The 27,769-nt window shown below is 36.5% G+C and overlaps 1 protein-coding gene across 2 annotated transcripts in view; it reads right to left on the reverse strand.

The window, feature by feature from the left end:
* LOC140142714 (nuclear envelope integral membrane protein 1-like) overlaps window positions 1–26,776 on the reverse strand; it is a 28,992-nt gene extending 2,216 nt beyond the window's left edge. Inside the window, exons 1-7 of one of the 2 annotated variants that reach the window (XM_072164715.1) lie at window positions 26,517–26,776; window positions 18,153–18,298; window positions 16,879–17,095; window positions 16,214–16,286; window positions 2,753–2,846; window positions 1,540–1,874; window positions 531–695 (exon numbers count right to left, since the gene is read on the reverse strand). In XM_072164715.1, coding sequence (XP_072020816.1) covers window positions 531–695; window positions 1,540–1,874; window positions 2,753–2,846; window positions 16,214–16,286; window positions 16,879–17,095; window positions 18,153–18,298; window positions 26,517–26,646 — 1,160 coding nt within the window. In that variant the 5' untranslated portion in view covers window positions 26,647–26,776. The remainder of the gene's footprint in view (window positions 1–530; window positions 696–1,539; window positions 1,875–2,752; window positions 2,847–16,213; window positions 16,287–16,878; window positions 17,096–18,152; window positions 18,299–26,516) is intronic. The other variant, XM_072164716.1, reaches the window with a different exon arrangement.
* Between the last annotated feature and the right edge of the window lie 993 nt (window positions 26,777–27,769).

Here is a 27,769-nt window from a genome sequence, read left to right on the forward strand (position 1 = left end):
TCACATGTTTGAGATCCCTGTTCTGAAAACCTGGCTATGCCATTGGACATATCCTATGAAAAACTATGAAAACTTTGTCATTGCAACTCAAGGCACAGAGAGTTTTTATATTTAAAAAACAATATTTTAGCCCTGTGAATATGCTAAAAAATGCAGCAGAAGGGGTTGCTTAAATGTGCGTCAGTGGGCACTAAATGGGTTATCCATTTATAATCCACACTATCCCTGTGGAACATTTTGGAAATATCTGCCACAGAGGGAGTATGAATTTCAGATGGAATTAGCACATTAGGCTGCTCCATTTGAATTTCATACACCCTTTGAGAAAGATTCAACCTGAATCTTCCCCTGAGGGAGAGCGAGTTTCAAACGGAGCTGCAAATATGTTAATTCCATTTGAAATTCATACTCCCCCTGTGGCAGATATTTCGAAAATATCCCACAGGGACAGCATGTATTTTAAATGGAATAGCCCAATAAAGGTAGAGTATATGTACTGTTTTTTGATTAATTGACCCTTCAGTTCATACCTTTTAGGTGATTCCAACCTTGCCACCATTTTCCAAGGATCACATTGCGGACTCCTGCAGTATTCCCTCAGGTCAGCCAAGGCTTTGCGTGTTTCCTCTCTGGCTTGTTCCTCAAATTCTTCTGGTGATAGCAAACGTAGCTTGGGTCTTCTTTTCCAAAGGCCACTGTAAAAAAGTGAAGACATGTAGAGGCATGTTAGTACATGAGCTGGAAGTGACAGACATACAGACACAAGAGAGAAACAGACAGAACAAGACAATGAGAGACATGCCGATACAAAAAGTTAGAGAGAAAGACCAAGGGAAAGAGAAAGACAGAGGGAGAGGAAAAACAAAGAGTAAGCGGAGCTTGGGCCTTCTTTTCCAAAGGCAACTATAAAATAAAAGACACAGAGGCATATTAGTACTGGTAAGATGAGAGCTGAGAATAACAAACACATATGGAATCTGACTCAAAAGAGAAACAGACAGAACAAGACAAAAAAAGTTAGAAAGAAAGAACAAGGGAAAGAGAGAGAGAAAGAAAGAGAACAAGAAAGAGGGAGAAGAGAAAACTAGAACATCGTTCATAATTAAGATGGCCCCAAAGAAAGGTGTGTAAATAACACAGGTTTGTATATACAAATAATATGCAAATAAGCTCATTAATATTCATAAATATGCAAATAACATGACACAAAACTATACAGCACATCAGGCCACATATATTATCACAATACAAGTTAAAACCATTCAAATACATGTAGTTAATCTAAATACGGTCAGTATATAAACTACAGATTCATGTAAATGTCTTATTTTGTCTTTTAATACACAGTTTTCACCTGAACCAGTAGCAGGCTATGTTAGCATATCTATGACAATGACAAAGGTACCAAAATCTGAATTTTGATGATTTTTATGATCGTTCAGATCGTCCAAGCGAGCAAATCACTGAATGGGCCATTAAAAGGCACTTGTAACAGTGCGTTCGCTCAAATGCTAACTGGGTATCTCAAATGACACTTACCCAAATGACGTCACCCAATTCATCACACTATCTGGCACAAAAGCCAAACAAATCAGGCTCACGATAATGATAACGGCTGCAGCATCATGATGCGTTCCCCCGTATACGCACAACAAGCCAATCAGCTGCAATGACCACTGTAGGAGCTTCACTGTCCGATGGTTGGTGACCGGTCCAAAATAATAGCACACAGCAAAACTGACCAGTCCAGTACACACTACATAGCCGATGAGGTATTCTTTGTACTGAAGCTCTAAGAAGTTGGACACAACCCAGTTAAGAATATACAGGCAGAAAGCCCATCCTCCTACTAGCACAGATATGGCACCAGTTTTCTGTGTGCAAGATAAAATGTAATTAGCATAGATAATTACCGTACTGACGCGAGTATAGTCCCACCCCGTTTTCTTTTTTCTTTTTTTTTTTTTCGGTTTTGTAGTGTCCCTGGACCTAGACCTAAATGCTAGGATCATTCATGGTTGACCTAAAAAAAATTGGGGGGGACTTTACTCGAAGGTGGACTATACTCACGTCAGTCACGGTACTTTTTTTTGTTGACCTGCAGGCATAATTGCATTCCTTATAACCCCAAATGGGCTATTCCATTTTTTTTCTGCCACCAAAAATTTCCAGTGAGACACCAACATTTCCCAGCAAGGAGCTTCCTATTTGCCCATCTTTTTCCAACCCTGTCTATGGGGGAGTATGAATTTCTAATGGAATGAACACATTAGCAGTTACATTTGAAACCCACCACCTGAAGTGGAAGATTCAGGTTGAATCTTTCTCAGAGGATGTGTAAAATTCAAATGGATCTCTAATGTGTTCATTTCAATTGAAATTCATACTCCCCCTGTGGAGGATATTTTCAAAATCTTCCACCGGGGTAGTGAGGATTTTAAATGGAATAGCCCAATGGCCCATAAACTTTATTCAACTTAAAATAGTTAAAACCCCTCATTAAATGAGCAAAGGGACCATTTGCTAAAGTAAACTGATCATATAGCCCCCATAAATATGACAATTCTTTGGGCCCTGGTATTACCCACCCTCACCCTGCTCCAATATCAGTATTTACGAGGATGTTGTGGTTTTCAAGAGGCTAGGGTTACAGGTAGTACAGGCACATTCTACACAATACATGTAGAAATATGAATACTTATGAATATAGTCCCAACTATATTTTACACAATACATGTACTTCAATACTCACCCTAGGTATAAATCTACTGAGTACGTAAACTAGAACCAGTAACGATGCTAGCACACCAATGGTCACACCAGCAGAATAATGGAAAACAAAATTGCTGCAACAAAAATCAGTCAAAACTACAATCAGTGATGATAATAAGTTCCTTTCCATTTAAAGGGATTTTTATCATTTTAAGTTTTCAGCAATTCATATTATGTCCATATTTTATGTGTATCATATTTTCTGTATCTGTTTTTGAAAGGGGGCATTTATTAGGCCAAAGAAAAAAAGTTTGTCTCAAAGCTCACGAGAAATTTAAAAACAAATGCGAAATGCGATTTTTTAAATTTTTTTATTCCCGACTTTTTTTTTTTGTATTTTGAGAAAAAAGTCTTGATTTTCGCCGAATTTTTCTGGAAAAACTATAAATTTTTTTTTTTTTTTTTGAAATAAAAAAATTTCAGCATTTGTTTTTGTCAAATCGTGGGATTTTACAAACGCATAAAGCTTTGAGACAAACTTTTTTTTTTGGGGCCTTACAAGCAAATTTTCAGTGAAAAAAGCTTTAAAATGAGGTCAAAAATCAAAATTGATTCCCCTTTACAAGTTACATCATTTTACTAGGAGAGGGTCAATGAAAGGAATCACCAATGAAAGAAGTTGGATCAAAGCTAACGAAGGAACACAAAGTAAATAAATATCTCAAAAAAAGCAACTAACCCCCCTTAAATAATGGCCATTATTCAAAAATGGGCAATTGTATTACAAATCTGTAAAATGCATTGGAAGCTGAATTAATTTCTGCACATTTTGGCACCTCATTTGTAGCAATTGACTAAATATTGACGCCACAGCGTACATTTAAATCAATATAACCCAAGATTTGAAAGTTGCAGTAAATTTTATTGATTTGTATTCAGTATAATGGAAGGAAATCTGTGTAATGATATCTGAGTGTTTTTGTCCCGGGGTTTTTGTATTGTTGTATAGTAAATGCAACTATCAAATCTGGACCTCACTACATTAAATTGGCCGGTGTTTTATTTTTTTCTTGGCTATCGTGTCACATGAGGTGTCAAAATGTGCAGAAATAAATTCTGCCTCCAACGCATTTTACAGATTTGTAATACAATAGCTTGTTTTTGAATAATGGGCATTATTTAAGGGGGGCTAGTTACTTTTTTTGAGATGTTTAAATATGAAACACCAGTTTACCATATAGGGGAATGCGAGACGTCTCACCCCAAAACACATTCGCCCCAAAAGGTTCACCCAATACACAATACATACCACGACCAGTTACGCCCCAATTGACTCACTGTGTAACGTTGCGAAGTGTGCATGCGACCAATGCCAATCAATACGATCAATCATAACCGTTCCGTCACGGAGATCATTGTAGCATTATTGTAAGCTCAAATAGAATACGCAATTTCTCGCTGTGAAACGCACTTTTTAGTGCTAATTTTCAACCACGGAAATCTACTGCTGTGCCGGGAAACAGGCCACTTCGAACCTCTCCACTTCCGTTACACGCCAATTCAATTACACTACACTCCCGTGCACTTTCGTCCCCATTTTATACCGCGGGTATTGGGGCTGTTGTTGACTGTTTCCTGGTCGATTGCTTGAAGCCCGGCGTGTATATTATAGTATTTAAAGCAAATGGTATGCTGATTGCTGACGGACTGAAGATTGGTACTCGTAACAAAACCATAATGCACGATGATACGCCCGTGTTGCAAAATAAACTTTTGATGTCACACTATATTAGCTTAAGTTATATTTTCATTAACAATAATTAATTTAATACATGTGTAGGCCTATGTCTGAAATTTAGGCCTTGATTATGTATTTTTTATATAATATTAAATCCTTGTGTACTTTATTTTACATAACAATATTATGCTTTCACAAACAAAGGATTTATCTCATTTTACAAATCATGTTAACTTCATATTTTGTATGATATAATAAGTAGTGTTAAACATGTAAATTACTTATCGCCAGTATGGCTATGTAATAATTTACATAATATGGCAAAACAAAACATTATATAAAAAAAAAAAAAACAAAAAAAAACTCTTGCGAGTTTTGTGTATTTTTATTTTACCGACTCAAACTCAGTTAAAATAAGTTTGTGATGTTCAAAACTTTCAAAACTTGCAGTCCTACATGTATAAACATACTAAATAATGAAACTATTAATACTGAAAATATTTGACAAATTTTTCAAAGACAAATGAGCACAACTAGCAAAACAAACGCCAGCAGCAGCTTTGAGATATTTTGTGGGTTCCGTGCTGTGCACTGACTTTTGCCCAGCGTGTTAGCGGCGGATTATTGCTGCCACTTGCACGAAAACGCCGGGTGTGATATGTGTTCAATCAACGGTTCCGTGCACCAAGCACGCAAAAAGTACTAGAACACGGCGTACCTTGCTTGACAAGTCCCGGGCCCGCGTCCGCATGCTTTACACACTGATGTACGATCGATTGCTTGACAAGTCCCGGGTCAAGTAGTCTGCTCTCAATTTGATTAAGACCCGAGAATTACGGGCCGTGTTTTGTGTTTTATGACGAAGCGTGGGAGGCAGTGCCGCCAAGAAGAAAAAATCCAATTATTTTGTTTGCAAAACTGGTTAATCAAAGATATAAATCTAAATTAATAAAAATATATCTTTAATTAAAATAGGGCCTACTATTATTTTGATTATATAATTTTGTATTTTATATCAGATTCATTTATAAAGGACATACTTCTCTAAGGTAAGCTGACAATATTATTTATAAAGCCTACCCAGTCGCACTGCGGTTTTTAGCGGGATCCCGCAAATGGGGCGTACCTCATCCCATTTTTTCACACTTCTGTAAGTAGCAATTAGCACCTCTTGAGTTTTCTGATAAAATCAATGGTCACTAATAGTAGTGGCACCAGTCAGACCTCTGCACTAGTGCACATTGAATAAACAATGTTCATTGTTTACTCTGGTTTAAATTATGGGTCAATATAGCTATAAAAAGATTCTAGGGAGTGTGTGAATGTGTGATAATGGATGAATATAACTGTTTACTGTTACAGTATTAACCAGCTATTGTTGATGGTATCGGTATAGTGATTTGTGCTTTACGGCACTAGTATTGTGTTAGCATGGTGCTGTGTGCGATGTATTAAATCTGTGTTTGAGCTCTGTTTTGGGCTTTATAAGATAGATCCGAAAATTGGGTTTGATACTTTGATTTACCGATTGTATTAATAATACTAATACCGCTGCACGTCGGTCCTTTTTACGGGTATGGCATATACAGATACAATCTACACTTCTTCATGTCAAAGTCTCACAAAAAAAGAAACACCCAGGATGTTATTTCCTCATAGGCCTATTTTGTTGAACGGATCACCGTCATTCCTCTCATACCGGGGGGAGGGGGGTAGGCGATGTTCAATCACAAAGATTAACGTGAAAACAATGCATTGTTCACCTTTTTCTGAAAACAGATAGGCCTATGCGTTTGTTGGTAAAAAAATGCGTTCACAACATTATTTCATTTTGACCCATATAAGAATCAGTGATAGCTATATGACTATAACTTATAGGCCCCTATTTGATTTAATTAAATTAAGCCAATCGGTTTTCCCGGCCCTCTCCCGCCCAGGCAACAATGCCATAAGACTAAAGTTTGTTTGCTGTACCTCATAGACCCACACCGGGGACCCACACTAATTCGTTTGCAAGCAAAAACTGATGAGAAAACTTACAAAAATTATTTTGCCGTAGGCCTACATTTCGCTTAAAATGGATGACGCATGTGTGACCATGCGTTTTCCTTTCACCAAAAGACCCCCTTTTTCAAAAAATCTCTCACTGGATGACCCCATTTTTTCGTTATTTTTGTATCAACTTTCATATCTTGACCCAAAATTGTTCCCAGTCTCACTGAATTACCCCCTTTTTGGTCAGAATTTCCTCAGTCTCACGGAAAGATTCCTTTTTTGGGACCTTCTCACTGAAAGACCACCTTTTATGGTGTCTAGGCTCTCACCGAAAGACCCCTAGTTTCGAACTGCTGTCCGCAGATTCCCGTCACTTTCAAAGTCGAGTACCCTCGGGCCTACAGCTATAAAGGTGAGACGAAGGTCGAGTTATCAAACACACTGACCAGCAATTTTGTCCCGGGAAATAATATTGAAAGTACAGTCTTTCTAAAATTTTGGTTTGTTTTTTTAAACGGTAAATTTTGTTGTTTAAAAACGTATTTTGTGGTCAATTAGATTGCAAAAGGATGAAAAAAGTTTCTTGATTTTTATAAATTAAGGTCGGTATTCTTTTGTACACTTTTTCCCTTTTTCAAAATTAGGGCGGTCGATTGCGGCCAAATATAATAGTATCATTGAAAGAAAATCGAATTGGCCAAAATACTGCAGATTCTAAATGTTTTTGATTTGAACTGGCCGGCAAAACGAAAATCGAAGTGGCAAATGCAATGCAGATTACTATAATATTATTGACTTGTGGCTGCCAAATCCGATGTGTGAACTGCCAAATCCCATGTAATTGATTTAATCTGGCAATTAGGATAGAGTTGTAAACACGGCTGCCAAATCCTATGTGTGAACTGCCAAATCCCATGTAATTGATTTAATCTGGCAATTAGGATAGAGTTGTAAACACGGTCCTGATCCCGGCCAATCGAGAACAATTCACACACTTCAGTGGTAAACAGAATTAACAGATTAGCTCATTATACCATTGAATGCTCAAACAATGTTAATTGGGGCATCGATTCAATCAGGAAGTGTATCGGCGATCAGATCATGATAACCTACGAAATGGATCATTTGAATTTGTCGAAAAAATACTGGAAACAAGGAAATAATGTACATTGTTACAAACGTTTTCAGGACTATAATTATTTTTTATTAATGAAGCTTGGTTGATCATATACATGAAATTGATACGACTCGATTAAAAAGGTAAGACTTTGAAGCATGTTTTAGATCACCCAATGTTTTCATTTATCATGAAAAGGGGAAACCCCGACTCTGTGCGAAGCGTTTTTCAAATATACTAATTAATTTTTTTAATTAATTAAGTACATTTTAAGGAATTTAAGCTCATATAAAATTATACAAAAATCAGATTTTTCTCTCTTGTGAAGATTTATTATAAATATGGACTATACTTTTCAGCATAACTTCCGATTCTGATATCGTAGAAAAAAAATATGCAGGGAATGCTTGCACCCTCCTTTCTAGAAATTTCGCGAAACTGGGAAAGATTGCCCTTTCGCACGTGGTGGAGTGTATGAAAACACGAGGCGATTGTGCAGATTTTTTAATGCGGAAAAGGGGATTGCCGTCATGTCGTGTATTGCATACGACGAGCGACTGATGTTTTCAGGAATCAGGACAGTTATCTGAAGTTCTAATAACCCACGTAACATTACCATGAGGAATGTTATTATGTTACTATTAGGCTCATTTATTAGTGTGTTGAAATCGAAAATCTTTCTAGGTTAAACCCAGGGTCTATGGTTAAACCATTTTTACCAATTTACCAGCGATTTTAAAATGAGTCCTATTTTCAGGGTCATTTTTAATAAAGAAATCAGTAGCCCAGAATGGCTCCCGATCCCGGGGCACTTTTCAATTTATTTTTTGGTAGGGGTGTGCCACCGTCAGTTTCGAACTCGAGGTCTAAGGAACTGATCGGCCGGCCAAAAAGGGGGTCTAGGGAACAGATCGGGCGGCCAAAAAGGGGGGCTTGGGAACTAATTAACCAGCTAAAAAAGGGGGTCTTGGGAACTGATCAGCCGCCAAAATCTGAAAATGGGGTCTCGGAACTAAACCATGCAGGCCAAACCAGGGCTCAATTTTGTTACGTTTTTGCCACAGATTTTTGAAGGAATCGATTTCACTTTGTCAAGAAAACCATTAATGTAAAATTGGTCTGGGGTGGCCTACGATGGAAATCTCAGCAAAGCAAAACAGCATTCGGATCAAAATTACTAGACCCTGCAGACCTACCTATAGCCCATACCATACTAGCAAGTGCAGGTATAATGGTACTTAACAAAACTCCAACAAAACCACCTTTCTGTACTATAATTTTTTTCTTCAATTTGCATCAGCCAATTTCCGTAAGGTGTGTCTGTGAGGGAAAGACGTTTCTTCTGCGTAGACGCTTGAGTGAAGTATGCAGAATTTGGCAACCATTCCACTAAACCAGTAGATCGTAAATTACCTTTTAATTCACTGTTATGGCCAGCTGCAAGGACGTGTACATAATTATTTGAGGTACTTTTCCTTACATTTGGCAATTTTATTCCCAAAAGAGATCTCAAAATCATTTATTTCCAGCAAAATGTTTATCAGCTGAAGGCCTCGGCACTCGCGGCCGGCAGTGCTGCAATCACTGTTTACAATCAACCAACCAGTGTTGCCACTACTACAAGGAGCCCAAAATCTGCCTTATTCCTTACAATGTGTTTCAATCGCAAAAGTAGCTTTTGGTAGGACAGAAAACACGCCAATCAAAATGCCAATGAGAGCGGAGATCGGTGATCTGAGAGTCTATGGAACAGCTAGAAAAATTTTGGGGCTTCAAGAGCGGCAATCAATGAATTCAGTGGGTCTAAGGAATGGCTAGCGGCTCTGAAAAAGGGGGTCGTCGCCGCGGCACATACCCGTATAGCTGGGGAATGTCAGTGCCCCCCGGGCTCCCGATCGGCTTTTAAAAAGCTATAATCCAAAAGCTTCAACCCCGCCAGGCCATTTCCCCTAGCAGTTATGTTAATTAACAATATAAACATGATTTAAGATAACTGGACTTGAGTTTCAAATCGGTGACTTTCTATAGCTGAGGAATGTAAGCACAAGTGGGTAAATACATCCAGATCGAGTAGACAGTGACAATGTTTGTTCTTCCATGCTTCCAAAGAGGTATGTAAATAGATCGGTGCTGGAAGCTTACCGCGGTAGGATTCGTATTGAGTTGATGCGATGGTGTTTATTGATCAGTCTCACACTTTTCGGTGATAAAACAGATTAGCTGATAACAACTAATTGTGTCGGCGGCATGCGGTATAAAAAACAATAGATGCGGCGCGTCCGTTCTACTGCAGGAAACCTTATAAATAATATTGTCAGCTTACCTAATATAAATGTATTTTTACAATTTTGATAATTGTGATTGACAGTTATTATGATTCATTTTGTTTTTCTTAATTTCTGCAACTTGCCTGTCAATAGGCGTGTTTCTATTGGGACCATTTACCAGTAAAGAGAAAGGGATTAATTCTTCCTGGGCTATCATGATTTATAAATCCTCTTGCTCAAGTCAAAGGGATAGGTGGGATATATGTCCCTGTTTTTTACACATTTAGTTTTCTTGTTTGATCTCATTCTGCATAAGACGAACTCAGTTTCATCCCATTCAAACTTGCTCAAACTGTTAATCAATGTAATTTGTCAGTTGAGTATACCCGTAATAATTGTTCATCGAGTGGTTACTTATTTTATTGAATTCATACTAAAATATGACGACACAGACAACAAAGGTACCATACTGCGCCAATTCACCAATTCAAAGATCTATTTATTTTTGGTAACAAAGGACCACTTCAGATAGGCCTAACTTCCAAATCTGGGTGTTTGATATACCTAGATTTGGAAGGCGGTGTACATTACTTATTATTTAAATTTGATTATTTAAATTTGATTTAAGGCCCCCTCCGGTTGTTACTGATAATAGTCATTATCAAATATACATTCTAATGTTAACGTTATTATATATAGGCTATGTAATATGTTGCATTGATGGAAATGCTAGTATTCAACAAAAGAATTTATCGGGATTTTAAAAGCTCTTTAGACTATGCCATAGTCGAATTTTATTAAAAATATGTTATTATTATTCAAGATGAACCCATTTCGTTGAACTCAAAATTATACTGATGTTTATTAAAATTAAAGTATTCAATAGTAAAATGGTCATAAAGAGTTAAAAATATCAGATGATTAGTGACAATAAAAGTAATTGAATGCAACACTATCTTGCATAATTATAATGGCTCACTTTAATACTGAACAATTCTGATTTTGGAATCTACCAGTTTATTGATAGCGAACCCGAAAATCCGACTATGGACTTTGAATTTTAAGCAGAACTTTACACGGGACTTTGCTCTCTAAAACACACTGTCAAGCATACTTGTTTATTAGAGTCACGCGTAGCCGTGACCAGCAAGTTTTAAAAAAAAAAGACTGATAAAGAAGACTAATAACAGATTCTCCCGCGAGACTATATTTACAGCTAACATTAAAACACTTGACTTCTATTGTTCGATGTTGATTATAAGTAACGCTAAGCTAATGCAGAACACGCTGAACTTCAAAGCTAGTGCCGGTGACTCGAGGTAGATATATAGACTAGGCCTATAGTAGACGGTACGCGTGTGAACAGGAAAAATAATGAGTTATATGAAGTTTAAAATGATATCATGCATAAACACGAACAACCTGTATCTTCCAAATATGGGTGTTTGATATAGGAAAGACCTATATGGTTGAATCCAACCAAAAGTGTCCACGGGCCAAAAATAAAAGTCCAAAATAAAAATGTCTCCACAATTTTTTCCTTTTGCCCATTGATTGATGGCATGTTGGCCTTATATGAACCAAAAGTGCCATCACTAATCTTGAAAAATAAATCCAGGACGTGTGATAGTAAATGTGACATCAAAACCCAATGTTACCTACGAATACCAGGATGCTTTCACTATCGCAATACTAATCAACCTAAAACAAATGGAATATTCCCATTAACACTTTTTTCGTGTAATGTAGACCACGGGGTGTCAGGAAAATGCTAGCTCAACCAGAAAATATTTGTTTTATTTTTATAACGCGATCAATATGATCTTAGTCAATTTATGCTAGTTTATATTTGAAAATGAAGTTTAGGTCAGTTTCTGTATTTTATTTATCAAATGAGTATGAATAAATTTACATATTGTATAAGAATGAGTGGGATATCTGTTTTCAGGAATATTAGGAATTATACGCATACACCTAATGCTTTATAAAATGATAGGTGAAGAAACCCGGGTATTCGTAGGTAACATGAGCGATTTAACAATTTCTATATTGAGTTTAGAGGTTCAAATTTTGCTGTTATGATAATGAATGAATAAAATGGTAGTTTTTAGATCTCTTTCAGATGGTACGTCCAAATGAATAAGTGCTTTTACCTTAGATCAACATTTTTTGATGCTTTTAGCAAGATTTTGAACACTTCATTGTGATATACAAGTAGTTAAACAGCAAATTTACATAATAAATAATTGTTGAATGAATCCGTATATGGGTAATAATATTGTCCGGGGGTACCGCTTTAAGTTTTTGACGATTAATTTCCATTGGTAGGGACACTTCATTACACATGTCATGTATTATGCTGTATTCGTAAGTAACATTTCAGTATTTGTAGGTAAGAATTAGACTTTTGGTGGATATCGCAATCAAATCTTCATTTTATAAAGCACTTTGAATGTATTATTTTCTTTATGTGCGTTTATTGATACTTGAGACCCTATCATGTATATTTAATGTCGGTTCACAGTAGTTGAAAGAGGATTGAAGTAAGAAACAAAGGCACTAAAGTGACTTTAATTTGCTTAATTGCACACAAATCGCTTTAAACCGTTATTGCAGACTTGTGAAGTCCATCTTGGAGTCACTTACGTCTTGTGGCCTTTTGTTTGAGGGCAACTATAATTACCTTTATACTAGGGTCCACCACTGTGTTGTCTAGATCATGAGACAATAAGTAAAGTCGGTTTTTTCATGGTATTCGTAGGTAAACTTAGCGAAAACGTCAAAAGTTACCTTCGAATAAACCAATTTGGAGACAAATTACTCAGAAACCAGAACATGCAGAAGGTCGGTAAACGTTTAAAATGAAACACACATGACAGCTGACAAATCCAAGTATTTATCCCCTTCTAATCTTCTTCGAATCTGATTTTCTTTCAAATGAGCAGACCGTCGTCTATTTCAGTACATATTTTTCAACAATTAAGCCAGTATTCAGTTTTGCATGGTGGGCATGTATGTGAATTCGCAACTTCCATTGACATATGATTTGATAGCAAACATACAGGCCTTCGTTATGTACCAATATGGGCATTGGCATAAATGGTGGTGTTTCACAATACGGTCATGTTGTCAAATTGTATTCGTAGGTAACATTCGGTTACCGAAATTTACCTACGAATACTTGCTTTTATTGTTGACATCTCAGAAATATTTAAACGTAGGCTATTGAAACTTTGTAGAAATAAAGAGTGTATTACCCTGCACCTATTGCTTAACTATTGTTTACTATTCTCTCAGTTTGTGGAAATGACACAGCTAAAACATGTATTCGGACGTCATGCATATCTTTTACCAAACCTACCTTTGTGCCATTTAGAATTTCTGGCAGCTAAACACAATAATAAAGATGTCCGAATGCAATGCATTTCAGTATTGGACATATCAAAGCTTGTATCAATTATGTATTTATTAGTGATTTCCATTTTTTAAAGATATATCTAGTGCTATGAAAAATTGTATTAAGTAGGTAATGTAAAAAATACCACTCAAAAATTATCACAAAAATTCATAATTATGTACAAATATGTGAAAAATTGAACAGGCAACCTTTGAATACACACCTTTCAGGAAATCAATTTAGATTCAATCCAATGACTTCTTTTCATAACTGATTTAGATGTTTTTAAAAATACATTAAGAAATATTTTGAAAAAATGGGTAAAAATAGCATGTTTTGGGGTCTCTGTGTCTAAGTTTTTTCACAGAAGGGGTCTTATTATATATGGCGCGAAGCGTATGATCAAGACGAATAAACACAATACAAAAACGAATGCCAATTGATATAATACTTTTAAGTTATGGCCCTGAACATGTCGTGTACACTTTTTGTTGGATTCGACCATATACTTGCACGCGTCAACAGGGACAATAACGTTTCAAATTATATCGAATCAAAGCCCCTATCAATAAACACGTTACACAAAATGGTTCCATTAATTGGATTTTTTTTTACCCATGGTAGGTCCAATATCTTAAAAAAATAATGAATTTGGCCGTGTTCAAAAACATTAAATAGGCTATCGCCACTTTTTTTTAACATTTTTAAAGTAAAAACAAAATTGAAGAAGAAAAAGTTTTTTCTCAGAGAATAACTAAATTGAGTATCTCTCATCTCGTGTGAAACATTGTATTAGGCCTATATTAAAGCCACGATTTCTCCGTGTTACGGAAAAACGGAAAAATTAACGGAATTCGGGGTTTGCCCACAGAAATTTGAAAATGCCACAAAATAGTAAAAAACTGAGTAAAATGTCTAACTGTTGTGTTGATTTGCAAAATAAAACAAAGAAAGGTGATTATTTGGCAGTAATCAAAACCATTAAACAATCCATTTTAGCATTAATTCTAGGCCTACAGTAAAGGGTAATACAAAATACACTTATAAAACATGTTTGTTTTCACTTTTCAGTGCTTTATATTGGAAAATGGAAAATCACAGAAATTGTCCAATTTGTAACACAGAATTTTGTAACACGGAGAAATCGTGGCTTTAGCCTATATTATGTTGTAAAAGAATTAAATGGGAAATAATTTCCATTTCGAATTATAGCGGAAAGAAAACACAAATTTGGATTTATGCGCGCAAAAGTAATATTTTCCAATTCCGCGCTCAATTATTTTATTCTGTTCAATACTGTTCATGAAGGTGTGCGTTATGTAACTTAGGGGTGGAGTCCGAGGGTGGAGGGGTGTATATTATAAAAAAATAGTTGTTTTTAAAAGGTTTAGTATGCCTACAACGTCAGAAATCCCATTCTTGCATGAAAAGTATACATACCGGATACATTACCATGCATGAAGATATAATAATGTCTCATACATGCTGCATGCATGCTGCATGCACTGGAAGACACCATTATCATGAGTAGGCCTAATGTTTGAGTATATGGGTGACCGATCATGACGATGTGTGTTATGTGTGTGTGTGGGGGGGGGGTATAGGCCTACCGGGTGTGGTTGTATAGAGAACAACTAACCAAGCAAAGAAACAAAATTATTTGGGAAAGATTTTCAAAACTCAAATTCAGATTTATGTGCTAAAAGTAACATTTTCCATTTCAGCTCAATGTTTATACTGCTGAACGAAGGTGAACTTTATGTGGTGGTGCGTGTGGGCGGGGCGGAGTGTGGAGGGGTGTTATTGTTAAACGTTTAGTATGGCGTCAAAAATCCCACTCCCAACATTAAAAGTATACAGTACCATGCATGATGATATAATAATGTATGTAGGCCTACGTTCAGACGCATGCTGCATGCACTGCAAGACACCATTAAATCTTTTGGCTGCCTGCAGATCTGAACATAATGGGATTTTTCCCACAAAATGGTCTTAGCCCGGGTTTTGGGAGCAAAAATTTGCCTTTTGCGTGAAAAAAAGAAGGACATGTGGGTAAAGGAGCGCGTTACTAATAATATTTTGGCAAAGGATAACCAAATTAAAATTTGACCGAAATCTTATTAATAGACCTACTGGGCTTTAACCAGTTTTGCAAACAAAATCCCAACTTTTTCTTCTTCGCGTGCCTCCCGATATAGGCCTACGTCACAATTTCAAAAAACGGCCAATAATTCTCGGGGTAGTAAAAACATACTCGATAAAATAGGTAAGTATAAAAAACCCCATATGGATGGAAAAGTACATGATCAAAAATAAAATGTTTTCATAACATAAACATAGTCAGCTCAACTGAATCTCGGGGCTGAATCACATGGGTTTCTAAAAAAATTCATAGCATTACACGTTTATAGCACCAGCCAGCGCCAAATTGATACATTTTAATGGCATAAAATTCATAGAACACCGTCAAATTTGTTTACAAAGATATAGGCCTACAGTAAATAAACAAATTAAACAACACAATGTAAAGTGATTCAATAATTTTATAATAATTAAGATATGATTAATATTATACTAGTACTATTAATAATAATGATAGTTATTTTTTATTGTTATCATAAGAAAATAATAATAATACTATAATTTTTACTATAATATTAATTATTATTATATGAATATAGGTCGTATTGATTATTCCATAATACATGAATATAAATGCAAACAATTGGAAGTTGTATTGATTGACCATATGACCGCATGCACTGCACTCACAGCACTTTACAGTTTACACAGTGAGTCAATTGGGGCGAACTTGTCGTGGTATGTACGTGTATTGGGGCGAACTGGTCGTGGTATGTACGTGTATTGGGGCGAACTGGTAGTGGTCTGTACTGGTGTGGGGCGAAACGTCCTGACACCATATAGGGGAATGAGGGCTATGTGGGCATCTGAATTTCATAAGAGTAATAAAGATCTTTTGTCCTTACCCGCTTAATCTTGGTGCAACAAAGAATAGAATTATACCAAACAGCATAGTACACAGGTATTGGAGATCATAAACTGAAAAAGACAAAAGATAAATTAAAATTTATCAGCATCAATGTCTAAACTAAGAAAAGAATTTTAACATGAATGGCACACAATTGATGGATGGTGTCAAAAAGACGTACCGGTACCTCAAGTTTTTTGGTCACAAATTTGACCGTCATCACAAGACTGGCAACCCACTCTTGGTAACTTGTATGAAAGGATACTGTTCCATGGGTTGCCAGTCTCCTGATGAAGGTCAAAGTTGCAACTGAAAATTTAGGTACATCTTAATGTTAGGCTCAGATCATACATGTAGGTTAAAATGAAGTCTTCCAACAGATGAACATTCATTTTATAACATACAGTATGTGACACAATGGAGGCCACTGGAGATATTTTTCAATCTGAATTTTAAATTTGCTGCCTTTGGCCTCGATGGACTAGATTGTGTCACATAACATATTATATACTGTACTTAAATAACATGTGCATACTTAGTTTTTGAGTCCAGCAAATTGTTTAATTTTTTTTTCTTTTCCCTTCTACAACTAAAAGTTTAAGTATCATGCAAACATAGGGGAGTCTGCCTTTTCCAATCTATTTCAATGATAAAACCACATACTATGTGTCGTTGATGTTATCCTAAATCCTCCTGTACTCTGAATACCCAGGCATGAGTTGTTGAATGGTGAGAGTTTTCTGTAGCCAGACCATGGTGATAGTCGACTGTAGATGTGTCTCCAAGAATTGGACTTCTCCTTGCGGTCAATCACTTCACCAGTGCTCATACCATCTATGATGAGAAGCTTCTCACTCTCATCGAGAGGTTTAACTGTTACCTGAAATATACAAAATATGGGCTATTCAGTTGAAATCCATACACCCTTATGGAAGATGGAAGACATAACCTTAATCTCTCACATATGGGGTGTAGATTTCAAATGGAGTCACCATTCCGTAAACCCATTTGAAATTCAAAATCACACTCCCTGTGTGGATGATTAAGATCATGTCTTTCTTTAAGGGTGTATGGATTTTAACTGTAATGGCAAATAGAATTTATTATGGACTATTAATTTTGTTTTCCTTTCTGCCATCCATTATCCTTGTCAGTTCTTATGCTCCACCTTTGAAAACAAAGTCTTTAAAATTAGTTACCAAATGAATGCTCCCATTTCTGTGCCTTAGATCATAGGCATCTGTTCAAAATATATACAATATTTTTTGCAAAAAATATGTATGATACTGATCTGATACTGATATGCGACATCTCTAAATAAATCCCAGTTCTACGGTCGAGTGGACCTTTCAAGTAGGGTTGGTTTCTTTGTTTTGAGTTCACAGAACTTATTCATGTATGCATTATTTTTGGAATAAATGTCACAGGCACACACTGTAAAGTGTACTGAGTCATGCGAATCAAGGTCTAGACATGCCTGCGCGTTGCGCACTATAAATACATGTAACTGTGCTTTAACCCCATGAGAACTACATGCCGATTGGCCAAAAGGAAGTTCTTATTATCAATTGGACCAATCAGCAACATTGCTAGAATAATTTCACCACACAAAAAAATTGGGGTGAATTATTGGCAAAGCTCCATTCTGATTGGTGATTAAAGTGAAGATACCATGTAATTGACCAATTTGATCAGAGGCAATGTTAGATCGATCGGCAGGTAGTGCTCTGCAGTATGGGGGTTAAAATTTTTTTTATCTGTCCAAGGAGCAAACTACCTGTCCAAAATGAAAGGTGGACGGGTGACTACATGTAGCTAACACCCTACTCCAAACACACTGTCTTATTTATAAGCTGTTTTAACACATGTAAATACATGTAAGTCAAGAAATCCTTGCTTCAGCCCCTAAAAATACTTAAGACTTCAAATGGTCTTACCGTCAGACTACTCCAGATGCGTAACCACTGCCACCTCTGTTCAGGTACATGACAGAATATATGGAATTCACCTCTTGAGTCACGTCTAGTAGGCCTGATTGTTTCAGAGTGATTTTCTTCCAAGTCATGATGTAATTCCTGGCCTGCTGGGTAAAAAAGGTCAAATTGTAAAAAAAAAAATGTAACTTTTTGAAGCATCCTGGATTATATTGCATATAAATAATAGGCCTAGATTCTTTATTTCAATTTCCGGTGGGCCAGAAATAAATGCAATGAAAATCTACACATTTATATAAATTTGTTAAATAACGGGCACACCTTAGATTTCCAGAGAAGGGTATCTACATGTATACTATTAAAGAGGAATATATATAGTATTAAAGTTTGGGTCAGGATGGTCAAAAAAATCTTTTAAACAAACTTTTAATTTGGGCAGTAAAAATATATTTCGATAGAGTTTATGGCCCCCTAAAAATGGTTCAATATGACATCTTTCTTTTCTCCCAAGTTTAGTTTAGTTTGTTTTTTTTACTTGGCCTTATTTCATGTGGAATGTTAGTGAGTTATAGTCATTGGTATTGCCACTCAACATTACCGTATAATCAGTGTCCGAAATAAGGAAAATATGGAGGTTGTCCTGAGGACAACTAAAGCATGAATTCTGCTTGTCCTCAAAACATTTTGGCTATCCCCAAAATATATGTCATGTTTTTGAGTGCAAAGAATCCAAATAGTGGTTGTCCAGGGGATAAGTACTTAGCTCAATATGGTTGTCCCCAGTGATTTTTGGACAAGAGGACAAGAGGATAAGTGCTTATTTCGAACACTGCGTATAATTTACAAGATCAATGATAGGCGCATGATCACATTTTTAACATGTGAGAGCTTCTTGTGTACCAAGATCCTGTCTTTAAGTGTAATCCAATAGAAATACAAGTGCTTAACATTGCGTACATACGCTTAGTACGCTACATGGACACAACGCGCATGTTCCAGTTTCCAATTTTACTGTAGACGATGAAGTTTACAACAATTGTAGGAAAGGATCATGAAACTCAAACTTCAAGGAAAGCAGTAATCAGTATTCCATTATTTCAAATGTCAGTATATGTATGATAGCAGTCAATGTCTGTACATATGTGCTGACTAAACAAAGTTGGACATGGACAACTATACCTGATACTATACATTTGTTATGTCTATAATGTCTAAGATTACTCGAGAACTCTAACATCGAATTTGCATAGTTACGCATTCGATGCTAGAGTACTCTAAGGTATGTCTATGGTTTTTCGGTCGGACAGCGGTGCAATTTTTTGCACGGGATGTATCTCATGAACTGTTAAAAATGTTGAAATTTGGATTAAGTTATTTCGATGAGTCAACTGTAGGCCTATCTTTTGAGCAAGATTTGCCTTTTTTGGACAGTGTACTTTTTAGCAACATTTTTTGCAATCGCCGGTCGTGATCGGCTGTGTTTACTTCTGAACTTACATTGCTTTAGTTTAATTTGCACGGTGTCATGCTTCAGTGAATCCGATTCGATTTTGATGGTCTCTAGCCAAGAATGTGAAGCTATCGATGAGCAAATTCTTGGCTAGACTTCTCGAGCAAGTCTATGCATGTATGATGACTTAAAACCCTATTATAATATTTGCTGAGGAGGACGCCCTCACTGATTTTTTAAAATTCATTTTTACACGATTATATTGCTTTATTAAACCAATATACCCTGCAAAAAATCAAGACTCTAGGTGCTGTAGTTTTGTCAAAATCCGAGATTTTGAATAAAACGATGGAACCGGCGTTTTATTATTACGATGGAATTATTAGTCTAACGCATACATGATGTTCATAAGTATAACACACAGAACGGACACGGCGTGCGAGACGGTGATCGACACAACAAAGGGTCGTACCATAACATGACTGAAGGAGTGGTACGTATTGTAGGTATGCCAGGTGAATTTAAATTTGCCATCAAACTGCATCATTTTATATATCAAATTAAAGCCCTTGAGTAAAGAAAGCCATTTGAAACTAAAATAAAAACCTTTTTGTCATAGCACTTTCCGTGGCAAAGTTACATCATTTCAAAGATCGACTTTCATCAAAAAGATTCTGCTAGCAAAATTCCCCAAAACAGCATTACGGGGGTGTTTCTAGATCTTATATGATGATATAGCAGCTTTTTTTAATGGAACTGCTCTCCTGATCAAAATCCCTCTAAAATTCCATGTGTGAGTGTTATGCCTGGTCGAGTACCCTCACAGACCTGAACGTAGTGAGGGTGCTTGGTATATCCGCCATGTTTCAAATACATGGATGGCCAGCATAATGGCCCGCAAATTTAAGCTTTATGAGAAGCCTAGCTATTTTAGTTGCAAAATGAGAACACAGAGTGCATGGCTTATCTTTAACCCACATTCTCAATCTCTCATGCCAGAGGTTAAAATAAAACGATCCCTAACTAATTATCAAAAGATCGTAAATTTAATTTCTTGAAACGTGCCGGCGAAACGATTTGTTTACAAGTAACAATCCTTGTTCCAACACCGATACCATTCATTCGGCTTCATTCAGCAAACCACGTGATCACTCAGGTGAACTAGGATTGACGATCGATTGCGTTAAATTTTATCCAGGTTACCGGGTCATGCCTAATGGCGATACTCGCGTCTTGTAAATATTTTTCAACCATGTTGCAAAATGATCGAAATACACCATCAAGGCGACTTCGATCGGTAAGCATCATTGAAACTAGGCAATATTTAGTACGGTATTTCTTCTTTAGATTTTTTCGATAAAATTGTAGTTTACAGTTTTGATTAGTTTGATGAGAGTGGATTTAAAAACCAGTCCACATAGTAGACGTTGTAATTGACAGTTTGACAGTTCCGCCTAGCTCGAGATACTCTCTAGCTAAAATACAGGTTTACATTTACTATCTTACATTATCTTGCTGTATTTCAGCTAGAGCTCCAAACGACAAGCTTCCGGTTTTTTGGAGAACAATACTGTTACGTAAGATGAAGAAGAAACCCGCCTCGAGCCCGCCCTACTCATTATTTCATTGTACTTATTGCAATTTGCCTCCACACATTACGTAATCAACACAAAAGCTTTTGTGAGGATTAGTGAGTGGATAAGAAATTGACAGTGGAGGATACGAAGGACACGCCGATTGTTAGTTGTCAATCATGAATTGCCGCAACATATTAATATTTTACTGCATGGCATTCCGCAAACACCAAGACAAATTATGCCGTATTTTTCCAAAGATCATCTCATATGAAGTAAGCTGAATGCGATCTGTACTTTTGTAACATTCCGATCGCTTTTGATCACCTATTATCGGCGAATTTGCTTGAAAACACGTGAGTTCATGTTGTGTAAACATAATTAGCATAGACACAAATGAAATTACGATGCAATACAATGCAATTTGAATGCGCAGCAGATCTATAGAAATAACGTTGCCCGGTTTTATGCAGAATTAGACCCTGTCTGGTTCCGCCGGAGGATAATGTGAATCCATAAGATGTGGCGATCAATTTCACGATTAAAATCTTTCCTTTGGGGCGATTTCCATTTCTTGCTATCATTTTTGCCTGAAAGCATCAATACTAAAGATAGGCTATCAGTCGCTTGTGCAAATATGTTTAAAACATTAATATTGGATTCCATTTCTTGTTTATTGTTCACCGTATGGAAAAGCCTGTTCTGTTGTACAATGTATGTATTGGTTGTATTTCCCACGCATATATGAGTGTCTCATCACCATATAAAAAATCATATATTTGGGTCAAGTGAAGTATAGAAAACATATTTATGTAGGTTTCCTTCATTTCCTTGACCGACTACGTAGCTGTTCTTGAAAAAAAATTGAAATTTCTATGTAAATGTACTAAATTGTGTTTGATCAAATGGTCCCTGGTCTAGGCGAATTTCGCTGACTAGCAAATGTGTTAAATAACTGTAACTCGTCATACCTCAGGTCAGTAGGTGTCATTATGTTTATGATAAAGACTAAAGTCTTGCTCGCAGGACTAATGGCATACCCAGTCATAGACCTTAAGCATCATATTTCGAGGTGCGGAAAGACACCAAATTGGTGTCGTATGACCATTGACATTCTTTTGTGGCGAGTGACATGGTATTTCGATTCACGCCGAGTGTCCTTGACAGGCGTGACTATGCTTCAGTGGTCATGAAAGAATTCAAAAGATAACCTCTGCCCCAATAATCCTGAGCTATTGTCTGAAACTGCTCCTCGGAATTCACATACAAACTACTAACACAACTATAAGGTATGCAAATTAGCTTGGCACTGAATGCATGCACTCATCACATGCACAGAACTGACCAATCACATGCATGGGATCTGAAAATTTAGGGGGAAAATCCTTGCGCATATGGTCATTTTCACGGTAAAGGGTGTAACTTTGGATTTTTAATATTTTAATCCGTAGTGTTCTAATAAAGCCACAGAATTCCATGATTTTTGGCCACATAAGTCATCTAGTTAGCAGCTACCTTGGGTAGCATAATCAGCTTTGGGAGTTACTGCGTTCAGTTTTAGCAGGCTTAAATGTACTTAATATTGCCATTTTGAAAAACTATAAAAAACAGTAAAATTTTTGTAAAACCCTGTGTTTTCTTCAATTAGTTCATGGATAATTTTTCTTATCCTGAAAGTACAGTCATATGTTCAGTAAACACTGCCACATTAGATTTAATTGTGAACAGCCCTGTATTTTTGAGAACCGACTTCGATATTCATGTCGTTTGGAGGCTTCATTTTCCGTTAACAATTGTTAACAAACTTTGTGGGTGTAGCTTTGGTTCATAATTCTTGGTTATTTCTTCACTTCTTCTTGATTCATAACAGTTGTTATCTTAACTTGAAATGGGTAACAAAAATTAGTCGATTTGCAAGCTTTTAAAATTTTTATAAAATCTTGACTTCAAAGAGCCGTTTTTCCGTTAACTTTTTGAAGCCTCCGAAACAAACTGTTCAGCAAGCTTGTGCAAATATAAATAAAAGAACTCATACAATCTATATATCAAAATGTAGCAAAGTAGATCCTCAAGTCACATGTTTTTAAATCGTGGATATATATATCACCGTTTGAAAATGAGACCCAATACAAACTTTCCGTTAACAATTGAAGCCTCCAAAACAAATGAAGCCTCCGAAACAACAATAAGATTAATTATCATCTATGCATATCTAAATTGGTGTGTTTCATACTGATATCTGCATTGTAATTATTACTTGATATGTGCAGAATGTCATAAATTAAATAAAAAAATTGACATTATGGTGAATGTTTGAAAAATATACTGATACCCAAAAAAGCCTGTTTCGGAGGCTTCACATGCAAAAAACACCACACTTAACAAATGGGTGAAAAAATTAATATGTGATAAATGTACAATATCTGCCGCATAGAATCATTGATTCAATATACACAAGAAAATAACAGCTTAGATGATCCCAACACTGTTGTTTTCAAAAAAACTACTTCTGCAATGTTTAACAATTGTTAACATGAAGCCTCCGAAACAAAAAAAATGACTTGCTGTGATAATTTAATTTTTGTCACAACTGAAATTCAATACTTACATTTTGTAGAAGCATGAAAATTGGTAATTGTGATATTTTTTACCTATTTTCTTATGTCAACTTGTAGTGGTTAGCCAAATATTTTACTTTTATGATCACCTGTGTTGTTAACTGAAGCCTCCGAAACACAAATCGCTTGAATTGCCAATTCTAAAAAATAACTCCAATTTCTGTGAAACTTGGCTGGGAGGTTCCTTTCATCAAGTAGTATTTGTACATGAAGTTAGACATTCAAATTATTTTAGGAACCCAATTAAAACTTAAAAAATATGTTTAAGGTTTGGAAATTTCCATTGTAAATGACACTTGATGTTAAAAATTTTCAAAACTGCAATTACAAACATAGCAAAACATGGTATAAAATTTAACTTATATCTGTTGACTTACTTTGGAATGGGATTTCACATGTATTCCAGCTTTCATGTCATAATTTTCTGAGGTTACGTAAAATACATTTTTTCTTAGATTTAAACCAAAATGTTATGGAAATGTCAAATTTTTATTAGAAATCAAAAGGTTTAAGCCTTGAAACATTATTTTACTGGAATTTAAGTTGCTTCTATGCATGATTTCAGTAAACAGAAACATATTTAAGTGGTTTGAAATTTTGACCCAAAAAATCAAAAGTTACACCCTTTACTGTGAAAATGACCATATTGCTTCCGGGCAACATGAAGATGGGACTGGGCAGCACAAATTCACACACAGGCATTTACAATAAACTTTCATCTACTAGATTCAAAATACCTGGACCCCCAGTTTAATTTTTAACTCGAGTTCTAGGAAGAATGAAACTTGCATGTCTTCAGTTTTGAAAATTTTGTATGCAGTGACGTGAGTGAGCCAATGCAGAGGTGCATATAGAATGTCATGTGATGTCATTTTAATGAGGGGTGCTATTTATGCTGGTTGATCTGGCTAGCTTCTGTGGTTGTTTGGCATAATATAATTCACATGTAAATGGTGCCACACAGCTATCACAGCTCCTTTAATCTTAGAGTTGTACAGTGCCAATGGGACAAGTTTGTTTGTGCGGAAGATGTATATCCAGGCTGGACACATCACACTACCGTGTGATGTGTCCAGTTCGTCGCCGAACTTAAGATGGAGAGTTTAGCATAACGGCCTGCCTATTTACGCTTCCTGAAAACACTCTTGCACATAACATACAAAACCACAAATTCACTAACTTCAACTTGCACTACCGACACCATGAAAACTATTTTAATTATTACCGATCCTTCAGAATACTTGCAAATATTGGCAGTTTCATAAAATCCTGCTGCTGAAAATCGTAAATTCCACAATCTTCTGTCAGATCCAGGTCAGTAATCACAGATGGGCGAATCTACCAGCGTGACAAGACCAGAGATAATAAAGGATGAGAGGCCACGCCGCAAATAGCTAGCCTGATTGGCAAGCGTCGCCGCTGGCCAGATCTTCTACGGTCGGTATGATGAGTAGAGACCATAGAGCCCTATATAGGGCTCTGTGGAAGAAACGGTTCCAAATTTTGAAGCCATGGATAATATATTCATTTATACGAGAACCATATTTTTGTACCAATCACAGAACAGAATTTCACTTACTCACAGCTGTCAATCATTCTTGTGAAACGTAAGCTCCGCCTAGTATCAAGGTCTTCTTCTGCGCATTGGTTGTGCGCATTAACTAGCCTCCAGCACAAATCCTGTGCACACGATCAGGTTGGATGGGCGGTTTACGCCTGGTTTACACAATAGGAACTGCGATGCATCCTAAACTGGATCGCTTCCGTATTCGCATTGCATGTAATCGCCTGCCAGTTTGCGTAGCTCCACGTTCACAACAGTTTAAAATCAACACAGGTAAATCCATATAAAAATTAACATGGACACAAAATTGACATAGCTTATGTTACAATTCAAATAATAAAATAATAAAATGTAATATTATCATGATAGATGCACGTTTTATTAAAACTTAAAAAGATTATTAAGTCCAATAATTTGTTTGTGTTAGCTTGCACGAGTCACAAAATGGCGACCCATCACGCATTTTCTGCATGTGCCGACATTAGTAACTCATAGTGACTGTCCTCAAACTAGCGCCAGTGTGTCTCAGGCCGAAACGACCCCAGGTAATTTTATGCAGAAAGTTTTCTTGCGAACAGCTGCAGGTGACAATTAAACAATGAACACGGCTTGTTTATGTACATGCGTGGGGAGGCTTGTACGTCAGCTGACGTGTTTTGGACATGTTCCGCGTAAAAAGTGTCGCTTTTTCTTCATGAAAAATACCAGCGATGACCAGTTTTTGTGGGCTATTTGATTTACAGGTATGTCGGTTCGTCATAGGGTAGAAATGATAGCTGTACAATTTGTATAACATACAGTTTAACATAGGCCTAAACATTTATGGGCACAAATCGACCTTCCGTATTATGCACTGTAAGTATGTGGAAGTGGCAGGCATACGGAAGATGTATCATAAGAACTCAGCTCAAGTCTTCAAATGTTCGGCTCAAAAATAAAAGGGGATATATCTGACAGTAAAAACTAACATTTTATGGCAAAGAAATGCTAATCTATTTTGTATGAAAATGTTATAATACGGCTATAAGTATCAGTATCATGATTCAATTGTCATGATTGTGTATTGATCATTTCAATTTTCATTGACTCTGATGTTGATGTGATCATTTTTAAGCTTAATGAAAATTAATTAAACAGTAAATCAGTGTATTGTAACTTTACCTCCAACATCAGCTGCAAGAAGAATACAAGATAGCAAGAAAAGTGAAATCATTGTGGTACCAGGAGGATGCATAATCAGCTTGAATTGGTAGTCAGTTTGTGCAGGCCTGAAGCTGAGCTTGTCGATCATGCAAGAAATTTCACTGTTTACCCTGGGAAATTCTTTTCTCCACTTGCACTGAAAATTCCCTAGACATAAAATACAAAATGTTCTTTTTTCACAAAGAGAAAAAGTTTTGTATCACATGAACTTAAAGCAAATTGCTTGATTCAAAATAATTTGCTAAAATAATTTTAAATCATTAAAAACGTCTTTGACAAACAATAAACATGAATTTAGAGTCCTATATGGCTTAAACCTAGAAACACAAAACCAAGATGTCAGCTCCCATGCGAAGAACGTGATCGTGTTGAATGCGAGACGTCTCACCCCGAAACACATTCGCCCCAAAAAGGTTCACCCAATACACAATACATACCACGACCAGTTCGCCCCAATACACGTACATACCACGACCAGTTCGCCCCAATTGACTCACTGTGTAACGTTGCCGTAGTGTGCATGCGACCAATGCCACTGAATCAATACGATCAAACATAACAGTTCCGTCAAGGAAATCATTGTAGGCTCAAATAGCTAAATATAATAATTTATAAATATAAACAGAACATATAAAAGAAAATAAAAACAACAAAAAACTCTTGCGAGTTTTGTGTATTTTTATTTTACCGACTCAAACTCAGTTAAAATAAGATTGAGATGTTCAAAACTTTCAAAACTTGCAATCCTATAAACATTAAATCAGAGAAGAAAAAAACGCCAGCAGCAGCTTTGAAATGTTTTGTTTTGCTGTGCACTGACTTTCGCCCCCCTTTTGCACCGCGCGGTGTTAGCGGCGGATAGGTTGCTACCACTTCCACGAAAACACCGGGTGTGAATGTGTTCAATCAATGGTACCAAAGCACGCAAAAGTGCCAGAACACATCGAAAGCGTACCTTGCTTGACAAGGCCCTGGGCCCGCGGCCGCGTGCCTTACACACAGATGTACGATCGATTGCTTGACAAGTAGGCCTAGTATGCTCTCAATTTGATTACGACCCCGAGAATTACGGGCCCGTGTTTTGTGTTTGCGACGTAGGTGTATCGGGAGGCAGTGCCGCGCCGCGAAGAAGAAAAATACAATGATTTTGTTTGCAAAACTGGTTAAAGCCCAGTATCAGCTAGTACGATTTCGATCAAATATTAATTTGG

The sequence above is a fragment of the Amphiura filiformis genome, chromosome 20 (assembly GCF_039555335.1).
Source record: "Amphiura filiformis chromosome 20, Afil_fr2py, whole genome shotgun sequence".
NCBI lineage: Eukaryota > Metazoa > Echinodermata > Ophiuroidea > Amphilepidida > Amphiuridae > Amphiura > Amphiura filiformis.